This window comes from Dermacentor albipictus, chromosome 9, assembly GCF_038994185.2.
Source record: "Dermacentor albipictus isolate Rhodes 1998 colony chromosome 9, USDA_Dalb.pri_finalv2, whole genome shotgun sequence".
Lineage (NCBI taxonomy): Eukaryota > Metazoa > Arthropoda > Arachnida > Ixodida > Ixodidae > Dermacentor > Dermacentor albipictus.
In genome coordinates, this window is record NC_091829.1 from 58,978,302 (window position 1) to 59,003,104 (window position 24,803).

General features: G+C 47.2%; 1 protein-coding gene and 1 long non-coding RNA gene across 4 annotated transcripts in view; one reads left to right on the plus strand and one right to left on the minus strand.

Moving 5' to 3' along the window:
- The window catches only part of LOC135921392 (uncharacterized), a 74,947-nt gene that overhangs the window by 12,496 nt on the left and 37,648 nt on the right, over positions 1 to 24,803 (minus strand). Inside the window, exon 3 of the long non-coding RNA XR_011508695.1 lies at positions 2,957 to 3,100. This is a non-coding gene — a long non-coding RNA (uncharacterized lncRNA). The remainder of the gene's footprint in view (positions 1 to 2,956; positions 3,101 to 24,803) is intronic.
- Positions 5,986 to 24,803, plus strand: part of LOC135921391 (uncharacterized) — a 50,379-nt gene continuing 31,561 nt past the window's right edge. The window contains exons 1-7 of one of the 3 annotated variants that reach the window (XM_070525977.1): positions 5,986 to 6,126; positions 6,761 to 6,839; positions 6,930 to 6,962; positions 7,472 to 7,498; positions 12,636 to 12,659; positions 15,769 to 15,872; positions 18,875 to 19,006. In XM_070525977.1, the coding sequence (XP_070382078.1) occupies positions 15,794 to 15,872; positions 18,875 to 19,006 (211 nt within the window). In that variant the 5' untranslated portion in view covers positions 5,986 to 6,126; positions 6,761 to 6,839; positions 6,930 to 6,962; ... (1 more) ...; positions 12,636 to 12,659; positions 15,769 to 15,793. Of the gene's footprint in view, positions 6,127 to 6,151; positions 6,303 to 6,760; positions 6,840 to 6,929; positions 6,963 to 7,471; positions 7,499 to 12,635; positions 12,660 to 15,768; positions 15,873 to 18,874; positions 19,007 to 24,803 lie in introns of those variants that run through there. The other 2 variants (XM_070525979.1, XM_070525978.1) reach the window with 2 other exon arrangements.

A 24,803-nucleotide genomic window follows, 5' to 3' on the forward strand; every position in this document is an offset into this window, starting at 1 on the left:
AGACGTGTCACGAATAGCATGGACAAATCACTTTCAGTGTCTTTTGTGCATTTGAGAATTCCATTATGGTTTTGGCATTTAAGGCGATGCGTTCCTGTGGTACATACGGTGGCACATATTCATTCGGTACGATTGGTGAGAAAAACGGCACAGTGGCTTGATGGACACAGAGAAACGCGGGAGAACTGCACATGTTGGAAATTCTCATGTGATTATGCTGCTTTCTTTGTGGAAGGCTGATTTAGGCAGAATTTTCTTCACCTCGATGAGGACACACTCATCGTAACCGGCCAAAGAAACTATCGAACCTCTGTGCCATCCTCTGTGCCCTCGAGCGCGTTCGAGATGCCGCACTTCTTGAATGCGCGACGCACAAGGTCCTATGGTATGCAGACCCATCCGTCCACAATCCACTTGTATAGCATGGCTGGCGAATCCCGCTTCAACCGCCAGCTCGGCGTCACTGCAGGCTCACCTGAGCGCATCCAGTCTGCAAAACACCGCTTGAGCACGTCCTTGAACGGTTTGTTCACGCAAACACCTGAAGGATACAGCTGAGACCTCATCGCACCCGGGATAACGTGGATTTCATCGCCAAATTCACGCTACAGCCTCTTCACTGAGTCGGCCAAGCGGCAACGAAATATGTAAAGCACGAGGACGAATGGAAACGACAACCGCGCGCCGGTCCGCCTACCCCGGACGGACTTTATCCAGTCGAGCACAAGATTCTCGTTCATCCATCTCAGGACCATATTTTTTGGCGACAGCTCACCTTTAGGCACTCTCTTGCGCTTGCGGACGACATAGGGAGGGAGCTTAAGTCCGTCTGCAGTGTTCGACAACATGGCGGTGACTCGCGTTTTCTGGTTGCCAGTGGACAGGACATGAACTTGTTTGGAGCCCTTTTCGACCACTATTAGAGGCGATATCATGCCCAGATAATCCGGCGTTTGGTCGGCATTTCCGATTTGCCCTACCTGGAAGTTCTTGGACTGGGGCAGCGAGATAACGTAGCCCTTTAAAGCCACACGCAGCTCGTCGAACGATGGGGGCACCTTTTGCGAACTCAAAGTTCGACGGCGTAAGAAAACTCCAGCACGGCACACGTAGCGATAAATCCAGTGCTTGTTCTATTTAAAGGCGGAGCTCGGTAGCACTTTTTTTTTTCTTGCAAGCTCCTTAGCTTTTGCCTGCATAGGCTCTACGCTCACACCTTAACTCACATTATTCCTCACCGATTACCCATAATTGCTCATAATTTACGTTCTATTTACTACTTTTTGGTATCACTACTGACGTCATACAAGACGGTGATGACGTCACATTTTATTCATTTATTTATTATACATGTTTTCAAGGCCTAGTAGGCACAACAGAAAGACGTGATGAAAATATACAATACTTGCAGTGCAGGGCAAGAATAGAAAAGGTGTAAGACACTTTGAACGGCGAGCTTGAATTATTGGGGTCACAAATTGAGATTGTGGAGGCGGAAAGGCGGTTCCATTCAGAGGCTGTTCTTGGCAAAACGGAAGACTGGCACGTCAATTTTCTGTTGATGGTCGACGCGAGACGAGAATTTGGTGTGGTGAAAAGATTTTCTTTAAGAGAAGGGTTAAAGTAGCATATTCTATGAAAAAGACAGACGAAAGTACTTGCGACCAAACCAAAGGTCAGGTTTCGTGGACGTAACGCTAGAGTGACGTGAATAATTCGAGAGAATAAAACGATCGGCGCGGTTCTGAATACTTGTGGAATGCTTTCAAAGGAAATGGCAATATCGGCATGAGCAGGGTCCCATATGGATTGTTGTTGCGAAGAACGCCAGCGTTTCTACCTGAAAGGGCGAAATGCTTCCGCATTTAAAATGCAATACATTCCTCAATGCGTTCCTCAATGCACGGACGTGTACACGTTACACAGATTTAGGTATCAATGCGTTCAACACCCTTTAGTCTTCGATTTAACACCCTTCTTCGAGCAAAGCAACATCTTATGTGTTGTGTACACCCTTATTATAGGGTGTTTTGGCAGAAAACGGTACGGATAGGGTGTACACATGGGTGTAAATTCAGGAAACACCTGTTTAACACCCGTAAGGGTATTAATATGTCTGGTGTGCAAGTAGCAAAGGACCTAATAAAGAAAGGACAAAGAATGAAAGTGTCCAACCTAAGATATCAGATAGAATAGAATAATAATAATAATATATGGGGTTGTACGTGCCAAAACGACTTTCTGATTATGAGGCACGCCGTAGTGGGGGACTCCGGAAATTTTGACCACCTGGGGTTCTTTAACGTGCACCTAAATCTAAGTACACGGGTGTTTTCGCATTTCGAAGAATAGAATAAGATAAGGGATATTCGAAATTATAACGTGAGAATGACTGAGGAAGCAGTGTGTCATACATATTCCTCGACTTCAGCATTCGTCATTCCACATTTAGCGTCTTTGTCATTCTACATTTTCTACCGTGGCAAAACTGCTTGCAAGCCTGTGTGCTTTGCGTTTCATACCATCAGAAAAACATTCGCAAAAATGTGCTATCCTTAGAGATTCGCAAGCCGCTCTCCCATTACTACAGAGCAATAAGAAAAATTCTTTGAACACTTTGCTATTGTATGAGACACTCGGAGGACATACAGAATGAAGCTCAATGAACCACGTAATTGCAGTTCAGTGGATACCTGGGCACTGCAATATTCCTGGTAATACTGCAATGGATGCAGCTGCGAATCGGGCGCACAATAACGGAGAGACAACCAATCATCCCCTATTGCATAGTGACGTCCGTGTGCTCCTGAGACTGATTCTTTGTCGCCTCAGCAAAACTACCTGATTTTATCAGCAAACTAAAAACTCGGAGTTATACTTCATAGACACACGTATAAACTTATCAATGCCGGAAAATCTAAGAAACAACAGAAAATTTTAAACATTGGTACACCACCTGCGTCTTGGTACTGCATTTACGAAACACTTCTTGTACAGGATAAAGCGTGTCTCTAGTCCGCAGTGTTCTTGTGGCCATCCAGACGAAGATGTGCATCATCTTCTCCTCGAGTGCACGAAATACGATCCACAAAGAAGGGTACTGCAAGCAAATTGGTTGATATTAGACAAAAGACCATTCACTCTAAAAAAGATACTTGGCCTATGGCCAACTGCGGGCCTTCAAGAGAGCGCTTCTTGCTCTGAAAAACTTTTTCGAAGACACCAACATTTCTGGAATATATTAAGTATCAGATGATCCGCATACGCTAAATGAGGAACAGAAACGTTGTTCGTTGTTCATAATCGGTTTATGAGGTGATCGCAACTTTTACGCAATATGTATAATCCTGTTCTGTACTTGCAGTGTATTAAATGTGGTGTGTGTTTTGGCTGTTCAGAATATCTGACTTTATATATGCGTACGTGGACTGAACTAATGCACATAACTTTGCGACTCACGTACTGTCGGACTGTATACTTTTTTATTCATAAAGTGATCTAGTGAGTGCCGTATATTGTGTCGCTATTCTCCCTTTTTATGCAAATTTGTTTCCTTTGCGAAGTGACAAGGAGTAGCCGGTGCCAATATTAGGAGAGTTTGGCGGCTTTAGAGCCGCCAAACTTTCTAATATTCATTTCAATATAATAGCAGGGTAACGCCATCAGCAAATTCAAAGACATAGTTAAATCAGCAGAATAATTCTATACTGACCTGTGCAGTACCCTGAGAAGCCACGATACTTAATTCAAAGTAAAAATTAACTGTTTATAGAGGCTCCTTCTGTAAATAGCGATGAAGTTAGTAGGGCCTTAAAACATGAAATGGGAAAAAGCGGCAGGAGAAGGTGGAGTAACCGTCGACTTAATCAAAGATGGAGGAAATATAATGCTTGAAAAGCTGCCGGCTCTTTATACGAACTGTTCCACGACTTCAAGGAACCCAGAGAACTGGAAGAATGTCGACACTATACTTATCTACAAAAAGGGAGACGTTAAAGAATTCAAAAATTATAGGCCCATTAGCTTACTTACAGTACTGTGTAAAATATTCACCAAGGTAATTTCCAACAGAATAAAGGCAACACTGGACTTCAGTCAACCAAGACAATATACTGGCGTCAGGAAGGGATACTCTACAATGGATCACATCCGTCATCAATCAGGTAATAGAGAAATTAGCAGACTACAACCAGTCTCTCTATATGGCTTTTATAGACTACGAAAAGGCATTTGAGTCAGTAGAGATGCCAACAGTGAAACAGACATTAGGTAATCATCAAGTACAAGAGGCTTACCTTAATACCTTAGAAAATATCTACAGAGAATCCACAGCAACCTTAATTCTCCATAAGTAGGAAAATACCTATAAAGAAAGGGTTCATACAAGGAGACACAATCTATCCGATGCTGTTCACTGCATGCTTGGAAGGAGTATTCAAGCTGTTAAACTGGGAAGACTTAGGAGCAAGGATCAATGGCAAGTGTGATGACATTTTCCTGTTCATGAACACCGGGGACGAATTGCAACAAATCATTTAGGACGTTGAGGGAAAGAGTGTAAAACTGAGGTTCGAGATTATAATGCAGAAGACAAAGATAATTATTAATATCCTGGAAAGGGATCGAGAGTTCAAGATCGTCAGTCAGCATTTAGAGTCTGTGAAGGAGTATGGTTACCTAGCTCAATTACTCACATATCATAAGAAGGAAACTGACAGAATAATAAAAATGGGCTGGTGCATAAAAATTGCGGTTATCCATTGAACAACGCCTATAGCTTTTTATCCACCTTCCGTACCTCCTTTGCTTCTCTTAGAATTCTCTCACGAGTCATTGTACATTGTCACCCGTACTGTTGTACCATGCGTGCATATTGTATTTGCTGGTGCTACTCAAACATTTTTTTCCTCCTGGGCTAGGGTTATTCTGCAATTATTGTATATTTATTAAAATATGTGTCTAAATTACCACAATCGTTTCCAGCGAATGGTCCATTACGCGCATTAAAGCACTTATAATCCAATATACTGCCCAATTCAAGAGCAGATTTCGAAATTTAGGCTTCCGGTTAGTTTTCATTGCACTCCATGAAGCTACCCCTCAAGAAACAAAAACGTGAGTCCACAGGCCTGTCACATTTGTCTCTGACATGTTTCAACGCCTTTAACTTAGTGGTTTCGTAGGCGCGCGTGCGAGAATTCGCCGCCGTCTCTCCTTCCTCTCTCAATCTATCTCTCCATTCTATCTTTCTATTCTGTTTTTCCCGTCCTCCAGCGTAGCGCAGCCAACCAGACGCTCTTCTGGTTGACATCTCTGCCTTCCCCGTTTCTTTTCTGATCCTCCTAAACCCACCGACTTAACAGAATTGAATCGGGAGTCTTCGTTCATTCAAGCCTTCCGTCTACCTCGGCGGGAGCAGTGCGATCAAAAAATATCTGATGACTGGAGAGTCACGGGGTACGAGTCGTCCGAGCGAGCGAGCGTTTGAAATTCAGAATTCTAAAGCGTACTAATGTGTGCCGCGAGGAGATGGCGCCACCAAATGAGTTATGCGCGTTCGAAACTCAACGTCCCGAACGCGCATGTGCAAGGATTTTCCTCGCTGTCTTCTTTGCAAAAAGAGGTTGGTTAGCCTTGCCTTCAGCACCCAATTTCACTGAGAGTCGTACAGTAGGGTGTAGAAAATTGTTTGCTTTCTATAGCTGCACTGGGACAGACGTATAATTTATCTGGTAAAAAAGGATCACTCAGTGGCGTCAAGAAAAGTTGTCAATACAACCCTAGCTCTTTGAATTTCACGCTCACTCCGCCGTTAAGACACATTCGCCGATGTGACCATAGCTCGCGTCACCACTGTAGGAAAAATTCCACTGCTTGAAAGAATGAAAACTAACGATCACTGCTCTCTACCGTAGGGGGCAAAACGTGATAACGCTGACAATGATTCTTCGCCGATCTCCCACAGTGGGTACGGGCCACAGTTTCCGAGGCCGTCTTTTAACGGCTGCCACCGCGCGTGAATTTCACGCGACCGTTGCGTGCCACCGACCGTTGGGACTCGTTCCTTCGGTGACGTGCGCAGCCGAGCGGACGTGTACGCTCTTCGGGAAGCGCCGACCTCTCACCGTGAGCGTCACCGCCTCTTAAGGCCGCCTTTTTCTCCTTACACGTCTGGAATCTTCCAGCGCTTCGAAAGTAGGCCTCCGCCTCTGCACCGAGCGCGGTGTTCCATACGATTTCCACACGACAGGGTTCCAGACGACACGTCGCGCTGTAAAAGGCACCGCGTGCTGCCGCAGCTCGTAAGCTATGCTATAGTAACTTCGGGAAATGCGAACGGTGCTGGGCAAGGGGAAATGTCACTTATAGAAAAACGTAGCCCGTTTACCTTAGGCAGTCCCGTTTGAGCGTTAGAGCGGTTGCAGGACTTCCAGGCGTCGTCCCGACCTTGCTCCTCTTATATGCCGGCTACCAGTTCCTTGCAAGTGCGTTCGGCCAACGCAATTTACTCCGCGTACTTCCGCTTACTCCCTGTTTTAGCTTCCAAGCCCTAAAATCTTCATTAGCGACGATCATCGCAATACTATATAAAGAATTCTCGTGAATGACGATGTATGTGAGTTTGTGTGCGTGTGTGTGCGACCGCGTGTGTGCGCGCCGCTGGACACATAATTTAACCACTTCTGTGCAGAAGGATAGCGGTGTTGTTCCTCGTGCGTCTTGATCTTGATCGTATACGCTTTGCTTTAACTCTTCGCAGTCCACACCTTCTGAAGACATTCTGTCTGTGTTCCTCGACCGTTCTCCGACTTCGAGCGAATAATCCGCTCCAGCCATGAGTAAGTCCCGGCAGCCACTACCAGTTCCGGAATCAATTCGCCCGTAACGAGCTCGAACGTGCTTAACACGCGATTCTCTTTTTTCTGCAGCTGAGATGTCTGAGATGTCGTCATTCGGAGGCGGTGAGTACGCTCGTCGAGCGCATGGCTCTTTTCAGAGTCACTTTTGTTTTCGTCCTCCATTTTGGCTCCGTGTGTCGGCGTGCCTATTCGCGCAGCGCAGCTCCGAATTGACTTACGGGAACCAGTTTTCATTTACGTGCACGCTTTCACATTGAAGGCTAGCATGCGTCTTTGAGAAGTCATGCTGGGTCTCAGTTTCATCATTTTTTTAATGTCTTAACGTAACATGAACTGGCAACAAATGTTCAATGATAATGTAATAGTACTTGCAGTTTCTGTGTTAGACGTCAAATTGCGACGTTTTTTTTAAACTGCCCCCGATGTTCCAGGTTTCGCTGTTACTTTTACTTGGATCAGTGCTGTTTCGATCACCTACTAACTACTACCGACACCGAATAGTGGCGGTGATGCCAGACCAGAGATGGCAAAGCGAAAATTGAGAAATAGCGTAGCATTACAACCAATCAATTTCCCTTGATGCTGGTATCTTTTTTTTTTCGCATTTCCAGACGGGCTCTCCGGAATTGAGTCGTCGGGTAAGAACTGCTGTTAAAAGTGACATATTTTTCTTTTTCTGCTTCTTCAACTCAATCACGAATATTACACCGCGATTGATAAACAAGGGTGTTATGTGATGGAATGCGTAGAAACTACCGGCACACAAGGGTAACTGGCTACGTTTCAACACATGTGCAAGCTGCATCCTTTTCTTCCGCCTGTACCGCCGATATTGTGTCGTACCGATGCGCCTGTCCTGTACTTAAAAGCTAATTCTCATCGATGAAGTACCCTTCGCGACAGCTTTCGTGCATACACGGACGCAGATGAGTGTGTTACTGTACGATCCCTCTCCATTGCATCATGGCCAAAGAAGCCTCCTACGCTGATATTCCTTTTAACGCGAGACCGTTAAGGAGCTCGTGTCACAGAAAAGCCAGTGTTGGCGACGTTGGCCGTGAGCGAAAAATCCGGGAAGGTAATTGATAAATAAAAAACAACTTGCAAGATGGGCTGGGTGCGAATCGAGCCAAGGCCTCCGGAGTGTGAAGCAGACTCTACCACACAGCCATGAGTTCGAGGGTCCAATGCGGGACAAAAGCGCCTCTAGTGAATGCGGTGTTTCCTTAGAAACGTGCCGTAGAATGTTATACTGCGGTGTATATCGGTAATTATCAGCATGTAAATTACTGAAGACGCAGTTAAACGAGAGGCGAAGTACGTTTCCGCTGCATTTCCTCTGTGCTTGGCGCACACGCAGAGCCATCTTGCGGCAAACACAGAAGGCCCCCTCCTCGCAATGCACGGCGCTGCCCCGACAGGTGGCGCGCCACTCGCCCGCTTCTCCCCTTCGTCTCGTCAAGGGCATGGCGAGCGAATGAGTAGGCGGTGCGAACGGGGTGCGATAACGCTATGGCGTTCCACTCTTGAAGGCGAAGCTTAAGCGTCCTCCAATTTTTTTGACGCCCGATGTACCAGCGTAGTCGAGAAGTTGGGCGAGCTGTTGCGCTGCTCTCCCACGTGACATAAACCTATGCGTCATGACCTCAAAACACAGAAACCATTTACAAAGAAACAAAACAAGACTGGTTGTAGAGAAGACGGTTATGTTAAATTAGTTAAGGCACTAATAGGCTTGCCGGTATCTTCTTTTTCGATGGCTTCGAGGTCTCAGAACAATTCGCCGTTCCATCCCAAAGGCGAAGGACCAACTGCGATAGCAAATTAAATAACTGTACGAAGTAAGGATAATACTTTACCAGCCGTATACTCTTGTAAACATTCGCTTACTAACTAAATTAACAATTATAGAATATGAAAGCTTCACCCAACGAGGACATAGAAAGAGACAGACACACAGAGACAGCGCTGTATATGCGCGTCTGCTTCTTTCTACGTCCTTGTTCAGTCGCGCTTACACATTGTATCATGGATTCAAACCAGCTCGACCGTCAACGTGTTTTAACTAAATTAACCAGCACAGTGCCACGCGCGGACCGGTAAACATGAACACCCCTCACTCGATGACAGCGGAAGCTGTCTGTGAGAACGCTGGATTCAGGAATAGTGGCAGCAGCCGCAAGCCCATTGACCTCCGTGCATATGTCGCTTCAACGCGAACGAAACGTATGAATCACAGCGCATACCGAGCTACGGGCTACAGGCACACTCTGCAAACATCGCAGATCGCTTTGAAGATTAGGCCCGCGCGGGCGAGCACTTTGCCCAGTCGCAGATCGCTTTCAAAACACACGAGCGCCGGCAACACGTCCCTACCGCGTCCCCCAAAGCCGTCCATTCCGGTGTCCGCGAGTCGCGTGGCCAACGCAGTAGTAGACGCCGCGGTTGTCTCCACTCAGTGCGGAACGGCGGGCGATGAGGACATCGAGGCACCGTAGCAGCCGCCGGAGAAGAACGCACCTCATCCCTCGCCTTAACCCCCTGCCATAGAGTTTCTCACTATAACACCTAGAGGGTAATCTGGCGCCTCCGTCTGTGGGAGTTTCTTAAGGGGGCACCGTGCCGTCATGGGAATGACGGTATATGTGTCTGCGAGGCTCGTGTTGGCTGGTGTTGTAAGAGGCTTCGTCTAAAACGTGGACATGGCTACGCAAATAGCGCGTTCTCAAAGTAAAATCTTCATAAAATGTTTCCATTCACGCATATTACATCTTTATTCACCCACGATGCATGACCAAGCGAAGAAAAGCAAGAACAGACGACGAACTGTTGCAAAGCGAGCGCGAACCTTGTCGTCTGTCCTCCAACTTTAGCGGCCCGCTGATACTTTTTACGTAACATGTAGTCGTACACACAATAACAAGTTCTCACAGTTAAACAAAACATGTTTTCGCGTAATAAAAAAGCTAAACCAGCTTTTCACGTGCTGTTCTAGTAGAAAATGAATCATTGTGACAGACGGAACAATGATTCCAAGCGCGTCTTCAAGGTGTCCTGTGTCTACGAGAACGATGCCAATCCGAATCCACAACATACCGGCATTCCCATGCATACCACAGCGCAGCAGCGCCAGATTTCCCTCTAGGTAATGTAGTGAGAAACTCTATGCCCCCTGCCTCACGCGCTACAGCAGAGGGCGCGCATCTGGGTGGCGTTTGTCGCTTGCGCACGCGAGATTGAACCGCGTTTGCGGACTCAACCTCACACGCTTTCACTCATACGGAACCTCACGGCGACGGCGACGGCAGAAATGCGCCCGGAGTGGCCATATAGTTGCTATCGCAATAAGATATGTCAGCACTCTGTCAAACGGAAATTGTTGCGCTGTAATTAAGCGCACACCGCAGCCAGCGTTGCTCGCTCGCGCGCTTATCGTGCTAAATGCGCGTGGTCTGTGGTGGTTCCTGAAAGCGAGGGCGCCAATTTACCGATCCGATATGACGCGCGTCGCCGGCGACATCTGTTGGGTGAGCGAGGAACGCGCTCGTATGCAAAAAAGGTGTGTGTTCACACCGGAAATGTTTCGTCGTCGTTTGTTCGTGTAAGCGTTCTCCTTCTCTTTGCCGCAAACGAAAATATGCCGAGAGCAATTAAGCGTGCGTTAGAGGCCCTGTTGCGCCGTTATCACCGTCGCCGCCGTCGTCGTGCGTTCCCGTCCGACGGCTGCGTCACGCCAACGTCTGTCACCTGCGCCCTGTGAGCGCACCCTCGAGGAGATTAAGCGCAACAGATAGCCAGACCTTGTTATCGGTGTCGAAGCTTGAGGACTTTTATGCGAAGCATATTACGAGGGCTCAACCCAGCTCCTCAGGCGCGGCGGTGACCATGAAATCACGTGACACCGTGACGTCACGACAGAGGAGAAGTGGCTTTGGCTCAACTCTTGCAAGACGGGCTGGGTGGGAATCGAACCAGGGTCTCCGGAGTGTGGGACGGAGACGCTACCACTGAGCCACGAGTACAACGCTTCAAAGCGGTACAAAAGCGCCTCTAGTGAATGCGGTGTTGCCTTAGAAACGCGCTGTTTCTAAGGCGTGCGTCTCTTGCTCAGGCGCACATTTCGTTGCCGCGCCGAACGCTGCTTTGCTCGACGCTCACCGCGTCCAATGCGGGGCGCGTAGTCGCTGCCCTGTAGCCCATTGTCTTACACCCCTTGGCGGGTCGACGGGAACGCTGTCGCGTTCCACTCTTGAAGGCGAAGAAGTAATGCATGAGTTGTTTCTTCGTCTAGCCGAACCAAATATAGCCAAGCAACAGCAGTTCACCAGGCTAAACAGTGGTTCAACAACTAAAATAAAGGCTAGTATGCTTCGCATCCTGGGCTTAACCTTACCTAAGCCACAGCCATTTTTTTGGAAACTTGGGAACCAGGAACGTTTTTGTTGCAATCTACATATGTAAAGCTATTTACAACGTTATAAAATTAATAAATGTGTAAATCCGTCTACAAATAAGCTTACACCTTTTGGGTGTAAGGGTGTAGGCTGCGTTTATCTTTAGGGATGTAAGTCATTTTACGGTGTAGTCCTGTTGTTTCATTCAAATGGCGCATCGTTCACTATTTTATATTCGTAATACTCTTATGTTTTGTGTATTTCCGTTCATTTTCTGCTAAATCTTCTTTTCTTACTTCGTCAGAGTTCATATTCCGCTATGTTTGTTTCTGACAACGGGGTAACGGGAAGACGGAAAACAAATCGATAAACAGCGGGCGAACGAGGCAAGCCTCCGCTTGCCGGCAACACTATGTTTTTCACATATTTATTTATTATTTCACTGAAACAGTGTCCCACTCATCATGCCCCATCAGTGCGTGTCGCATAAACTTGCGTGCGTTTATCCCTGAACCGCTGCATATCCAGTGAGCACGTTGTACACACGTATGAATAAAAATTGTTACTAAAAAATTTCAGTTGCATATCAGGTGGCACGAGGCGTACCAGTCTTTTCTTTTTTTTTATGCAGTGCACCATTTTTCTTTTAATTTTGTGGTAGACAGCGCCCTTCCAACCCTTGATATATATCACCCGATGAGGCAGACATCGTTTCTGCGGTAAATAGATTAGCCTTACTGAATATTTAGCATAGTTACACCGGCTAACTGCGTAATTAATGACCTTACGGCAGATATTGCAATTTAAGAATTGTAGCAGGCGAGCTTGCAAGACGCATTCGCTTCTAGCGAATTCTCGGGATCACACCAGTTTCGAGATAATCATTTTCCAGTTATGCCACGAAATACAATGCCGTTCCAGCAATATTGTGCTGCAATGTGTCAAGCAGCGTCCTTACTTTTTTGTTAAGTAAGACAGCAGTGCATTTTTACCGCGAGTTCGACTGTGCATACACTCTTAGAAATATTTACACCCTTTGGGGCGTATCTTGTCCCACAACAATAATCGTCGTCTGTCTTGCCCGAGTTTCCTCTCTTGAAAGCTCGGCGCTCGCTACTTTCCTTTCGAGAAGCTGCGTCACACTGATAACGCGCATGCGGTTCGTGACTGGGAAGTACCGGGCTCGCAGCGTCAAAGAAAGGAAACGCGGACAAGACAGATGACAATTATTGTCGTGGGACAAGATACGCCCCAAAGGGTGTAACTATTTCTAAGAGTGTATCTGGAAACTGGTGCCATCCCCAGAAGTCGCACATGCGGAAGAAGTGACCGAGAAGTAATGTTCTGATGCCTCGTTCCTTGTGTTTCTTTTGCTTTGCAGCCATGAGCGGCAGTGGAATATCCTGTGAGTTTGGCACAGTGTTGCTATCAAATACACCTTCCATACAGGCACACAACACAACGGGATGACAAGGAGTGGACGGAAAAGGCAGCCTCGGCTCCGAGCAAACGTTTCGACAGGAAGACTTTGTTAGGCTAGGCCAGTTTCTTTCCCATGGCAGGGTTTGTAAACGCTCTCTGTACCGAGAGCGAGGAGGAACACAAGTTGTTAGGCGAGAACAATGTGAGGGACGGGAAATGGCGTTGCCTATGTTGATAAGTATGGATTACATTTGATAGTTACAGAGAACAAGGAAGCGAAGTCATCCGTGTATATATATATATATATATATATATATATATATATATATATATATATATATATATATATATATATATATAGACAATTCTTTAACCTCCTAGGAACTGTAGCGGCAGAAAAAGATGAAGAGAATGAAAAGAAGTAATAACCAGTAAATGCATGGTCTCGAACGTTTAGTCATAAAGCGCGACGCGAACAAAAATGGGATTTCTCTGAATGAAAAACGGATATTAGAAGGGTGTGTCTATGGGTAATGAAAGAAATGAGAACAAGCACACATCCTGTCAAAATTAAGGAAGGAAAACTGCCAAAATATGTTTACAGGATGCACAAGTGAGCTTGTTTGTGAGTGGTCATCACGGAAAAAAAAGCAACGTGAACCGTCTACAAACAAAAAACTTCCATAGGTGCAGCGATCACTACCAACTGCCATTATTATTACACTAAGGGACTAAGTACTAAGACTAGCCGCGTTGGCGTAGTGGCTATGAAATGGCGCTGCTGAGCACGAGGTCGCGGCATCGAATCCCGGCCGCGGCAACGCATATCGATGGGGGCGAAATTTAAACAGCGTGTCTCGTGCATTCGAGGCAGGGTAAAGATTCCTTGACGGTCAAGATTAATCAGCAGTCCTCCACCACGACGTCCCTCCTAATCAAATCTTGGTGTATGCACGCAAAACCCAGGAATTCAATTCTTTAACATATCCAAGTGGAAAGCAGCAATACTTTGCAAAAGCATGACGACAAAAAAGGAAAAGGAAAGGTACCGATAAAAGGCACATATTGATAGCGATTTAAAGTCAGCATTTCGGGAAGGGGTTAAATTCCATACAACATAATGACAACTTTGTTTATTTTAGTGCTGTGGAACGCCCAATGTCATGCAGTGTTTGTGTTTTATGGGGAGTACAGGACTGAAGATTAATCTCACGCAATTGTGCGCTCATTCACCATGCGCCTTTCGCAAGCTGTGCCGAAATGTAAACGTGAAATTGGGCACATGCGCACTATTAGACGTTGACGCGGCTGAATGCTTTTTTTTTTAACTTTCCTTTTCCTCCCCCGACCACCGTTTTATAATATAGTACCTACTCAGGATTTCTAAGTTTGGCGAAGCCAGGAGTTATACAAGGTGTTTCGTTTTGCACCATACATAATTATTTTGTTAAATTTCTGTGGCAGATAGCGTAATTGTAGTCCTTGAGCAAGATTACGGAAGGAGGCCGACATTACTCGCACAAGCCACTGAAATGCGTAAATTACTCACTAAAAATCAGTAATTACCTTTTTTTTGGTGCCGTCAAGCCACATGTAATTTAAGAATGGTAGCCGGTGAGTTAGCGAGGTATGTCAATGTCAGTTAGCGAGGTTTGCCAAGTGGAAAAAATGGCGTACCCACTGGAAGCGTGAGCAGTTAACGCCTAACGTGCCGTTTCATTTAATTATTCTGTGAATGAGTGGGCCAGAAACATGTAGGATGATCTGCGTAGCAATATGATGGCTTAGTGCCTTCATCACTGAGGCACTTACCAAGAGTACTTAGCGGTACTTTTCAGAACTACTATTAGCAGCGCTTGATAGTCGGTATACTGTCTGCAACTGCGCGATGCTGCAGAGCCTCCCCACTTCGAAGCCACATATAGAGGGCGATCTCTGTGCGATTATGGAATAGCTACTCGTCGTCGAATCAAGTGCAATGCTAAGCCCTGCTTGTGTAACAATTTCTTTCTCTAAAGGCTATTTGTCGTCGAATCAAGTGCAATGCTAAGCCCTGCTTCTGTGACAATTTGTTTCTCTAAAGAATTGCTTGAGTTTATTATCTCTCTACTTACGAGGCTTTTGGGTGGTTTCATGAGCTCACTCTTTTCGTCATCGCACTTTCCAGCTGACAAAGAGTAAGTCGACATGCAGCCAATGTTTTTATTACTGCGCGCACATTTTCTTCATGTTTTCCTTTTTCCAATGAGAGCACGAAAAAAACATAGTGCAATGCCTCCATAAAGAGAATATATAGTAGTGTAGTAGTACTTGAGGGTAAATCGTGGCACAAATTTTTCGCTCCACAAATCTGCCAGAAATTCATTTTCTGAAATTGTTTAGAAATTTATTTTGAAGAATTGCTTAAAAGAAGGTGTCCCAGCTAACTTTAGCCAGAGTTTCAAAATATGCGAATGCCACGTAGCTGGACAGAACCAAGGCAATGTTGATTGCCGTCGCTTGTAGACACTCAAATTATTTTTTTTTCATTCCGTCTAATTAGGTAATTAGCGTATATTCATTATTCAGCTTCTCAAATGTTGTAATTAGATGAAAAGAGTCAACGAGAAAGTTGTAGAGTGACATGAAAAACTGCCGATGCGGCTTTCTGTTATTCCATATGGGCTACATAAAAGTGTTTTTCCGAGCGTGCAAATACCACGCAAATGCACGCAAAATTGCCGCGCGACTGGCCGCTCCAAGCACTGCAGCATTCCGAATAGCTTAATTTTCCATCACAATAAATACAGAAAAAAAACAGTTGGACAATTCCTAGAATGCACAGAGGTCCTGTAATTGGGTGCGCTACTACGAGTGCTATTGATCAGGCTTCTCGATGGTTTTTCAAAAATTTCGAGGCCCAGCATGGTGTGTACCGAAAGTAGACAGCGGCAACAGTAGATTACTGGGAGAGGCCTTTGGTCAGCTCTTTTCGTAAAAGTATGGTTAAACTAATCAGCCTACTGATATGTGCATCAGTTAAGAACCCTGTACTCACATTGTACTGCATGGGCCCCTGCCCTTAATGTCCACTTTATTATTCGACTTTCCAGAGATGATGCCAGCCCACAGAGAATCATGTTCGCCGTCATCATGCTTTGCCTGTTTATCGGTCTTGCTGGATTTGTCGCCTACCTGTTGCTGGGAACAGTGAGCGGTGAGCAAAAAAAAAATGAATTTCCTCACGTTATTCAATGTTTATCGGCTCGCAGCTTATGTGCATTTCCCTGAGGCACGAATTGGAGCTCGCACTTTGAGTTGACTTTACACTCATTTCTTGTTCAGGGTGAGCAGACAAATAGTTTGAGGAACGAACAACAGATATATATCACGTAGCACACAAAAAATATGACCACAAAAACATTGCACTGACTTAGAGGTCTACAAAACGTCGCGTTTTACAAAGGTCCTTTGTGGTGCTCGCTGACATGATAGCAAGTTATTAGAGCGCAGCTCCTAGGTCCCTGTTCCTGCGGCAATAAGCTGATTCCTCGGTGTAACAGAGCGAACGAGCAAGTCGAAGGACGAGAGAGCGAACACGGAGCGCAGCGGGCGAAGAAAGACGGCGATAGCAAACAGAGAGCGAGGAGGAAAGCGAAGGTGGAGGGTGCAGCGGAGCAATGAGGCGGAAAGCGGAGGTTATGGCGAAAGCGTGTGAACAAAAGCGTAGTGCTGCGCAAGTGCTGCGACACGGCGACAGGGCAGCGCACGTCATAAAACCCCTTAAACTTTGCAAAGTAGCGACACTCTCTTACTCGGCCTCCCCTCCCCCTCGTTTCTCTTCTCTTTCACACTCCCTCCTCGACCGTGGCGCCACCTACACTGCTCAAGCGTAGCAACGGCGCCAACATGCGCTCCTCGCCACACCGTAGACTCTTCTCGGAATAAAAGTGGCGCTGAAGCAAGGTGCGAGGGCCCACGTGATGCTATCAGGCCAATAGCGACGCGGCGTCGGCCTCGGCCAGAGCACGCGAGGAGGAGGCAGCGTTCTTCAAGGCGTGCGGCTATGTTTCGAACTTTAAGGGGCTTTAGCGCGTCGTCTGTTCACCGATGACGTCACTGATACCATACATGGTAACAAAGCGCTCCATGAGCGGATGTCTGGCTGCGGACGCGAGAGCGAATTATTAGGATTTCTAAGTTTGGCGAAGCCAGGAGTTATACAAGGTGTTTCGTTTTGCACCATACATAATTATTTTGTTAAATTTCCTGTGGCACATAGCGTAATTGTAGTCCTTGAGCAAGTCCTTCTTCAAGCTGTGAATCAGTCCTTCTTCAAGTCCTTCTTCAAGCTGTGAATCACGCCCACGCGTCAGACATGCACTTCCTCTCGCGATCTCCCGAGAATTGAGATAGTGACGTCACACTTCGCTCCCTCGGCAACGCGCCGCACTGGGAGATAATCCGCGCCGGCCAATATATCGCGAAATGAAAAAAAGAACCGTACAGGGCTGCGGTCAAATTTCGCGTTACGCAATGTCGTAATGGTCGGTGAATTATTGTCTTCTTTTTATTGAAGGCGACCTTGTGCAGTGGTCGATTCGGATACGATCGGAACGCGATAATGACCGCGTGCTCGTAGCGTGAAGGTCAAAATATTTTCCGCACATTTTAGCCAGTCTGTGCTGCAAAAGGCCAACTGGAAACTTCGAAAAGTATAACTTCCATGAAACATTTATTTATGCTGTCTTGCAGCTGCCACTTCTCTTTTTCCAAAGAAACGCTGTGCACCATGGTTTTCATGCATGTATGCACTATCTGCCGGAAAAGTTGTACAGTTGCGGGGCCACAAAACAATTTTTTGCAACACATCTTCCATTTAGTTTGAGCCGTGTGTTATCCATTCCTAAGCGATAATTAGGGTGTCTTCTATAGCACATGAACTAAGGTCCCCTAGAACAAGCAACCTTAGAAGCCCTGCGATATGAAGCAGGCGACGTTTCTAAGGCAAAATACTGTTAATCGCAAACAATTTACCAAAGAGAACAGCCATTAAATATTGTGCAGAAGTAGGTTCTAGATGCCAGTGATTCCACATTATAAACGATAGGTACGTTCTTTTTTCGTGTCTCAAAATCTTTCCTAGTTGCTTGCAAGCTTTGTGTATGGTAGACTGTGAAAACCACGTCGACAATCGGAGGCTATCTTTCGTAGTCAAAAGCAAATTACCCAAAAGAAGGCCGCCGTGTTAATTGGGATGTTACAAACTCCAAAGCCGGGCTTTCAGCTCCCCTTCACCGCGCGCCTCATGGAGACAAACAAAAAATGTCAATTTTGCTCGAAAGGCGAACCATTGACGGCGAATAAGGCTCGTAGTTGTATTACCCGTTTAAATTGAAGGAAATATTAGCTTACTAATTGAATGAACTAGCATACACTCTAAAAATACGTGCACAACACGTAGCCTCTATGTTGTCCCGAAACGATACCACCCTCCTTTAAGGCTGTACCCAGGATACTTCGAGCACACAATATCCATGCGGCTTATTCGGATGTTATTAAATAAAATGCTGGAAAATGACGCAATTTAAACAAATGGATAAATCGAATCGAGGAGAAGTAGCGCGATCGTAAAAGGGCTGTAACAGTCGGACCGTATAAACACCATCTTTTAGTTCGCTCCATATTTGCTAGAATAAAGTGTTCTCAAGACATAAAACAATTGTAGCGCTTTTTACAAGAAAACAGACCAAAAGACAATTAAAACGTTTTCTTTTTTTTTTCGAGAGTAACTAATCCCGAGATTTTCTTGTCACTTGAGCTTCGCATCGAATGGCTCGAATATTATGCAGAGCGCTCACGGGCGCTCGAAGACTAAGCTGGGCGCATCAGCAAATGGGCCGGTGCCGCTTCTTCAAGCCCTAGCGGGGCCCAAGGGCCCGAGACAGGGCAATACTGCCTTAATCCTAGCGGGCCGGAGACAGGCGGGGCCCGTTGAGTGCACCAATGTGTGGAGCAACCCGAACCGCCATGAGCCGGTCGGGCTGCTGAGGGAGAGACGCGGTCTCTCCTCGAACCACAAATACATAAACTAGCCGCAGACCCGCGCACGTGGTGACAAAAATAAAACAACACATCTTGAACGACATCTTGAACGAGTTAGGACGAAGGATGCGTTCCGTGTCCGCCCTGACTTCACGTTTTGTTTTGTGTGCGCAGTTGAAGAAGCAGACGAAGCGGACATCTTTGGAGGAGACACTGGCGGTGGCGGTGGCGGTGGCGGTGGTGGTGGTGGTGGTGGTGGAGGCAGCCCTTCACCTAGAGTGCCACCTACTACGCCAAGGGCAGCTGGTGAGTTTTTCCCGTCTTGCAAGAACCGCTAGAACTATGGGTGTCTGAAGAACTGGAGGTTGACCACTTCCTTAAGAGAAAACTGGTTAAATCGATACGACCTTACCTTCACTTCTGCTGTCATTTCAACGCTTGAATCATAGTTTCGCGATCTCGCTTTTCCGCCTTGTAGCGAAGGAAATGCGCGGCGCTGAAAAGTAAGCAGCTTCCAATTTAATCGTTGCAGAACCTCCAAGACGCAACCTGTTTGCAACCAACGACACTGCGGGTGTCAGCAGTGCGGTTTCGAAGTTACTGTGCTTCACAACCACACTACATCCTCTACTCTCCTATTCTAATCCGCTGCGGTTATAGCAGAGGGCAAATGCATTGGTCGCGACAAGAATTTCTGTAAAACACATCTGGACGAATGTCGGCGTTACTGCGATTAGCATTGAAGCCATGCAGCGACACACCGCGTCGCCATTGCTGAAACGCGTAACATGCTGCAAACGGCTGCTCGCTCGCGCTTCCAATATGCGAATGCTGTGACCTCTCGCGTGCCGCCACGAAATTCCCGCGCGACACCTGTCTGAATATAGATGCACATAACATTGTACGAAAATATATGACGTGGGTTTCGTTCTGTTCACGGCAGGCGCCATCTTTAAAGTACTGTTTTTCGTCATTGAACAGCAACGCCAACCCAAGGGCACACACATAGGCACCCAAGTTGACGGCAGAGGTTTATCGAAGTGCAGCAGTCATACCTAGTGGCACATAACCAGAAACCCAACATGCCTTTAAACAGGTTCATTGAACAGCCGCACATACCCGGTGACGCAAACCTGGTCCCCCAGTTGATGTTAAAAAGGCACACTGAATAGCGCCGCATAACCAGTGTGACATGGCCAGTGATCCATGTTTGTCGGAGAGTTAGTTTCGAACTCGCTTTCGCCAGCCCGGCTGCCCGATGCTGTGTGCATTTTCACGGACCACGCAGGGACCCAAGTTGGTGTAAAAAAGGTTAGCCGAGGACAACCACACATACCGCAGACTTGGTGAGGTTACCGAATAATGCTAATCACATTATTGGCAGCTAGTACTGGTGTAAATGAATGCTCGCGCCTTTGGGCTGACTCTAATTGCTGTCGCTCTTGGACGACTCCGCTAACTTTTGCTGCGCGTTAACTAAGGTGGACGGCGTCGGCCGTGCACGCAGGAGCCTCGAAGGAAGGAACTTCACTCGTTGGGATCCATTTCGAGACTCCTGCGTGCACGGCCGACGCCGTCGACCTTAGTGAACGCGCAGCAAAAGTTAGCGGAGTCGTCCAAGAGCGACAGCAGTTAGAGTCAGCCCAAAGGCGCGAGCATTCATTTACATTTTTTTGGTGCCGAAACCCTTCGTTTGCAATCGAGTGCAGGAAATTCAAACGCTAACAGACCCAACTGTATGGCAACATTGTCCTGGCAAAGAGACCCCGGCGGACTTGCTTACCCGTGGCATATTGCCTGCGGAGCTGGTCGGACGCAAGGACTGGTGGACAGGCCCGGAGTGGCTTAAAAGAGAAGACCGAGTCATTGCGGTTCCAGATATCCGGGAGGGTGAGCTTTGCATGGCAGAACAGCGAGCGGTCCATATTCTTCACACCATCACAGAGAGCACACCGGAACCACTAATGAACCTGGAAGACTATAGCTCACTAACGAGAGTGCTCCGCGTAACAGCGTGGGTGAGGCGTTTCATTCTAAACTGCCGAGGCCGGTCGAAACTTACGGGCGAGGTGACGGCTGAAGAGGTAGCCGACGCGGAAAAGCTTTGGCAAAGAACCTGTCAATTAGATGCGTTCGGCAACGATGTTTGCGCGCTGCGTGCCGCCAGACCGCTCGACCGGGCATCGTCGGTAATAGCGTTTAACCCATCCTTGGACGCCGACGGTATTATGAGAGTTGGCGGGCGGCTTCAGTACAGCACAGAAGAAGAAAGCGCAAGGCATCCCGTAATATTATCACCGTCTCATCCGTTCACACGCTTGCTCATTTCTTGGGAGCATAGACGCCTACTGCACGCCGGAGTACGGGACACGTTATCCCAACTTCGAGAACGCTACTGGATTATTCGAGGCAGACAGACCATCAAATCGGTCATTCGACGCTGTCTTCCGTGCCAGAGGCAGAGTTGCCGAGCTGCACAAGAGCCCACTGCACCGCTTCCCCCCTACAGAGTGACCCAGGCTGAGCCATTTGAGACGACGGGTATCGACTTTGCGGGGCCCATATTCTACAATGATAGCGGGTCCGAACACAAAGCTTATGTTGCTTTGTTTACTTGTGCGACAACACCAGCCGTTCACCTGGAGCTTGTTAGAGACCTCTCGGCGAAGTCATTTCTGATGGCGTTTAAGAGATTTGTGTCAAGGAGGGGAATCTGCAAGACGGTCCTGTCCGACAACGCATTGACATTTAAACGGGCATCTAAAGATCTGAACCAGATGTTCCACGCCATAAAGGGAAGCGAGGTCCAGTCCTTTTTTAGTGCACAAAATATCAGTTGGAAATTTATTATTGAGAGAGCGGCGCGGTGGGGTGGCTTTTGGGAGAGAATAGTGAGAACCCTGAAGGCCACCCTTCGCAGAGTGCTCGGAAGGAGCTGCCTTGACCATGACAGCCTCTCCACGGTTCTAACCCAAGTCGAGGCGACCGTAAATTCTCGTCCGTTGACTTTCGTCTCTTCGGACGCGGGGGAGCTTATGCCCTTGACTCCAGCACATTTCCTAGTCGGTCGCAGGCTAACGAGCTTGCCTCCCTTCCGAGAGACCACCGAAGTCAAATCGTCAGCACAGACACTAACACGTCTATGGAAAAGACGCACCAGGCTTGTTGACTCATTCTGGAAACGGTGGAGACGCGAATACCTACTGCAGCTTCGCTCAGCGCATGTTACAAAGCCAGGCAGAGGAAGAGGCATCGGTGAGGGAGACATAGTTCTCCTCGGAGATGATCGGGCTCCACGCCAGATGTGGAAAATGTGTCGTGTTTTGCAGACTTTTCCAGGAAGAGATGGCCGAATACGTGCTTGCAAGATCCTTCTCCCAAACCAAAGCGAACTGCGACGACCCGTACAAGCCTTGTACCCACTCGAGCTCAGTGAGGCGCCAGCCTGTGCTAACAATGGTGGCCGGGAATGAGCCGGCGCTCATTGCGGGGGAGGATGTTGAAAGTCGCAAACGAGCAGCTAACATTGTTGCACCTGTGGTTGGGAGACCGACGACACAAGAGAAAGAGGGAGCCGGCGAACAGACGAGAGGCGCCCCACTGCAGCACGTGCCGGCCGGCGCATCTACCAACAACCTGATCCGTTCCACCGCCTTTTCGGCGAACCGCCCACTCAGTGCGTGGAGCGGGCGCCCCCGACAAGGACGAAGGCCTCGGTGCGGCCAAAAGAGAACGTGGACTTTGCGTTTCTTCTCCCTTTCCCTTCTCCTTTCTTCAATATCTTTTGTAAATAAACCAGTCTCGAAACGGATCCCAACGAGTGAAGTTCCTTCCTTCGAGGCTCCTGCGTGCATGGCCGACGCCGTCCACATTAGTTAACACGAAGCAAAAGTTAGCAGAGTCGTTCAAGAGCGACAGCAATTAGAGTCAGCCCCAAGGCGCGAGCATTCATTTACAACTGGTGAGAATAAGCTCAATTAAACCAGTGAAATCTGATGGAAGATCGATGTATTCTGGGAAACTTTGTAAACATAAGGCTTGTCCTTGTAGCGACCACGTCTCAACTGCCACAGAATCGTCTCGTGCCCGATATCACCCTGAGCGATTATGCGGGCGAAGTTCAGCAAGTTTGCGTACGAACGTTAACAAATTCCTCATTAATATAAGCCCTTCGTATACGTCGACCTAAACTGTCTCTGAGTTTTTAGTGAGCTAAAAACCAAAGCGAAAAACCAACATGCCCAAGCTGACGTTCTTTCAAATGAAAATATTGCGCCAGTTAACGTCGAAGGGGTTCCTCATCATGAGAAGGATGCTTGGAGAGTTATGGGAAAAATGAGTTGTGGGCATAGTCTAGGTATTACAAATCAAGACAAACAGCTTGCCGCGATATACCTGAAAACTACAACTATTGCATTCTACCATTACTAATATATGGGTCAGAGACTTCGCGGTTAACAAAGAAATTTTAGAATAGTTAGGGACTGTGTGATACAACGAAAAATGCTGGCGCAGCCTTAAAAGACAGAGAAGCAACGGTCTTTACCAGAGAACAACGGGGGTGCAGTGCAAACCAGAATATGGGTCTGTCCGGAATATGCGACCCCTGACCTTGACTTGGCCAGACGGCGACTCACAATGTGCTAAATACCGCTAAATAAGACCAGTGGCGAATTTAACGCCTTTTTTGGGGGAGGGAAGAAATCTGGTTTATACGGTAGTCGAATTTCTCTTTGACATTGACAAGACGAAGTGCAGTTCGGCAGGCGTAGTGCGCAACGTCGAAACGGCATGCGCGGGACATGGGTAATTGGAGATGGTAGGGAGAGGCCTAAGTCTTGCAGGGACAATAGAGAGGATGAGGCTGGTGGTCGCCTAAAATAACGATCTGGCGTAGGCACTCTCCTGGCCTGGTACGTACAGGAGAGGTCAGCTGGAAAAAGCGAAGCAGGTTGCCAAGGGATATTGCAGGGGCGCTATAACGTAAAACTATTTCAAACTTTTCAATTTCAATTCTGCAATCAGCCCTCCGCCATTGGTAGAAAACTTTTTTGGACCACACCCCTTTCACCTGTCTGTCACGCGACGTCACGAAAACCGCGATATGAGCCCTTCTAATATGACATGTACACGCTGATTATGCATGATTTGACCCAACAAAAGAAAAATAGTTATTTCTGATTCGACGCCTTTTAGCCATTAGCCCTCGGTTATTGGTCAAACGTTTTCGGGCTGCACCCACTTCACTGCCTGTCACGAAACGTCACAAAACCGCAAAAACTAACGCGTCAAAGTGACGTGTTCGCGTTAAAGATGCATTAATATGCCGAACAAAACTGAATTTTCTTCTGAATAGCCGCAGGCTGCCCCGCTCCGAAAGGAATAAAAAATGGCTGCCGTCGATCGCTCAGGCACTGGCTACTCGCACCTGCCGGAGAGCATGGGTTTATTTGCGTATAATAAAGCCTTTTGCGTGGCCGTGTAACGTTTTCGAGCACTTTTGGCCCGTTTACGACCTCGTACTGCCAGCTCGTTTTCGCTGATGATCCGTTTTAGCGTCATTCTCATGTTTCCGTGGTATGCCGCCGTAATTTTCGACCTGCCACCACAAGCTAAGCAAGGGAAAGTGGAACAATCACAGACGCCAGCACCACCTTATACATCCGGTTATCGATTCTCAGTGCAGTGGCTCGGCCCCATCGAATCCCTCTCCACTTGAGCGTGCTCCTTGCCTCTTGTCAGCCAATTAGATAAGACAATCAGCTCAGTGTAGGCAATGGTATTCGTTTTTCAAGCAAACAAAAGTGACCTCCTATGAACGAGGAGAGCGTTTGATTGGTCTATTCAGACAACCCTGCAGGTCACCGCTCAATGCTTGCGTCGGTGGTTACGGAAATTTGATGTCAGGAGATTGGAATAAAAACATAGTGGCATAGTTTTACGTTATAGGGCCCCAGGTGTCCACCCCGAGCGTTTAAATGAAATGCTCGCTGCAAATACCCCTCTTCTTGACCAACTAAACTCTATTATACGCAATTAAATGCCTCACTAGTTATTGCTTAACGCGCTTGTATACTGTGTCGATTTACAATATGACACATCC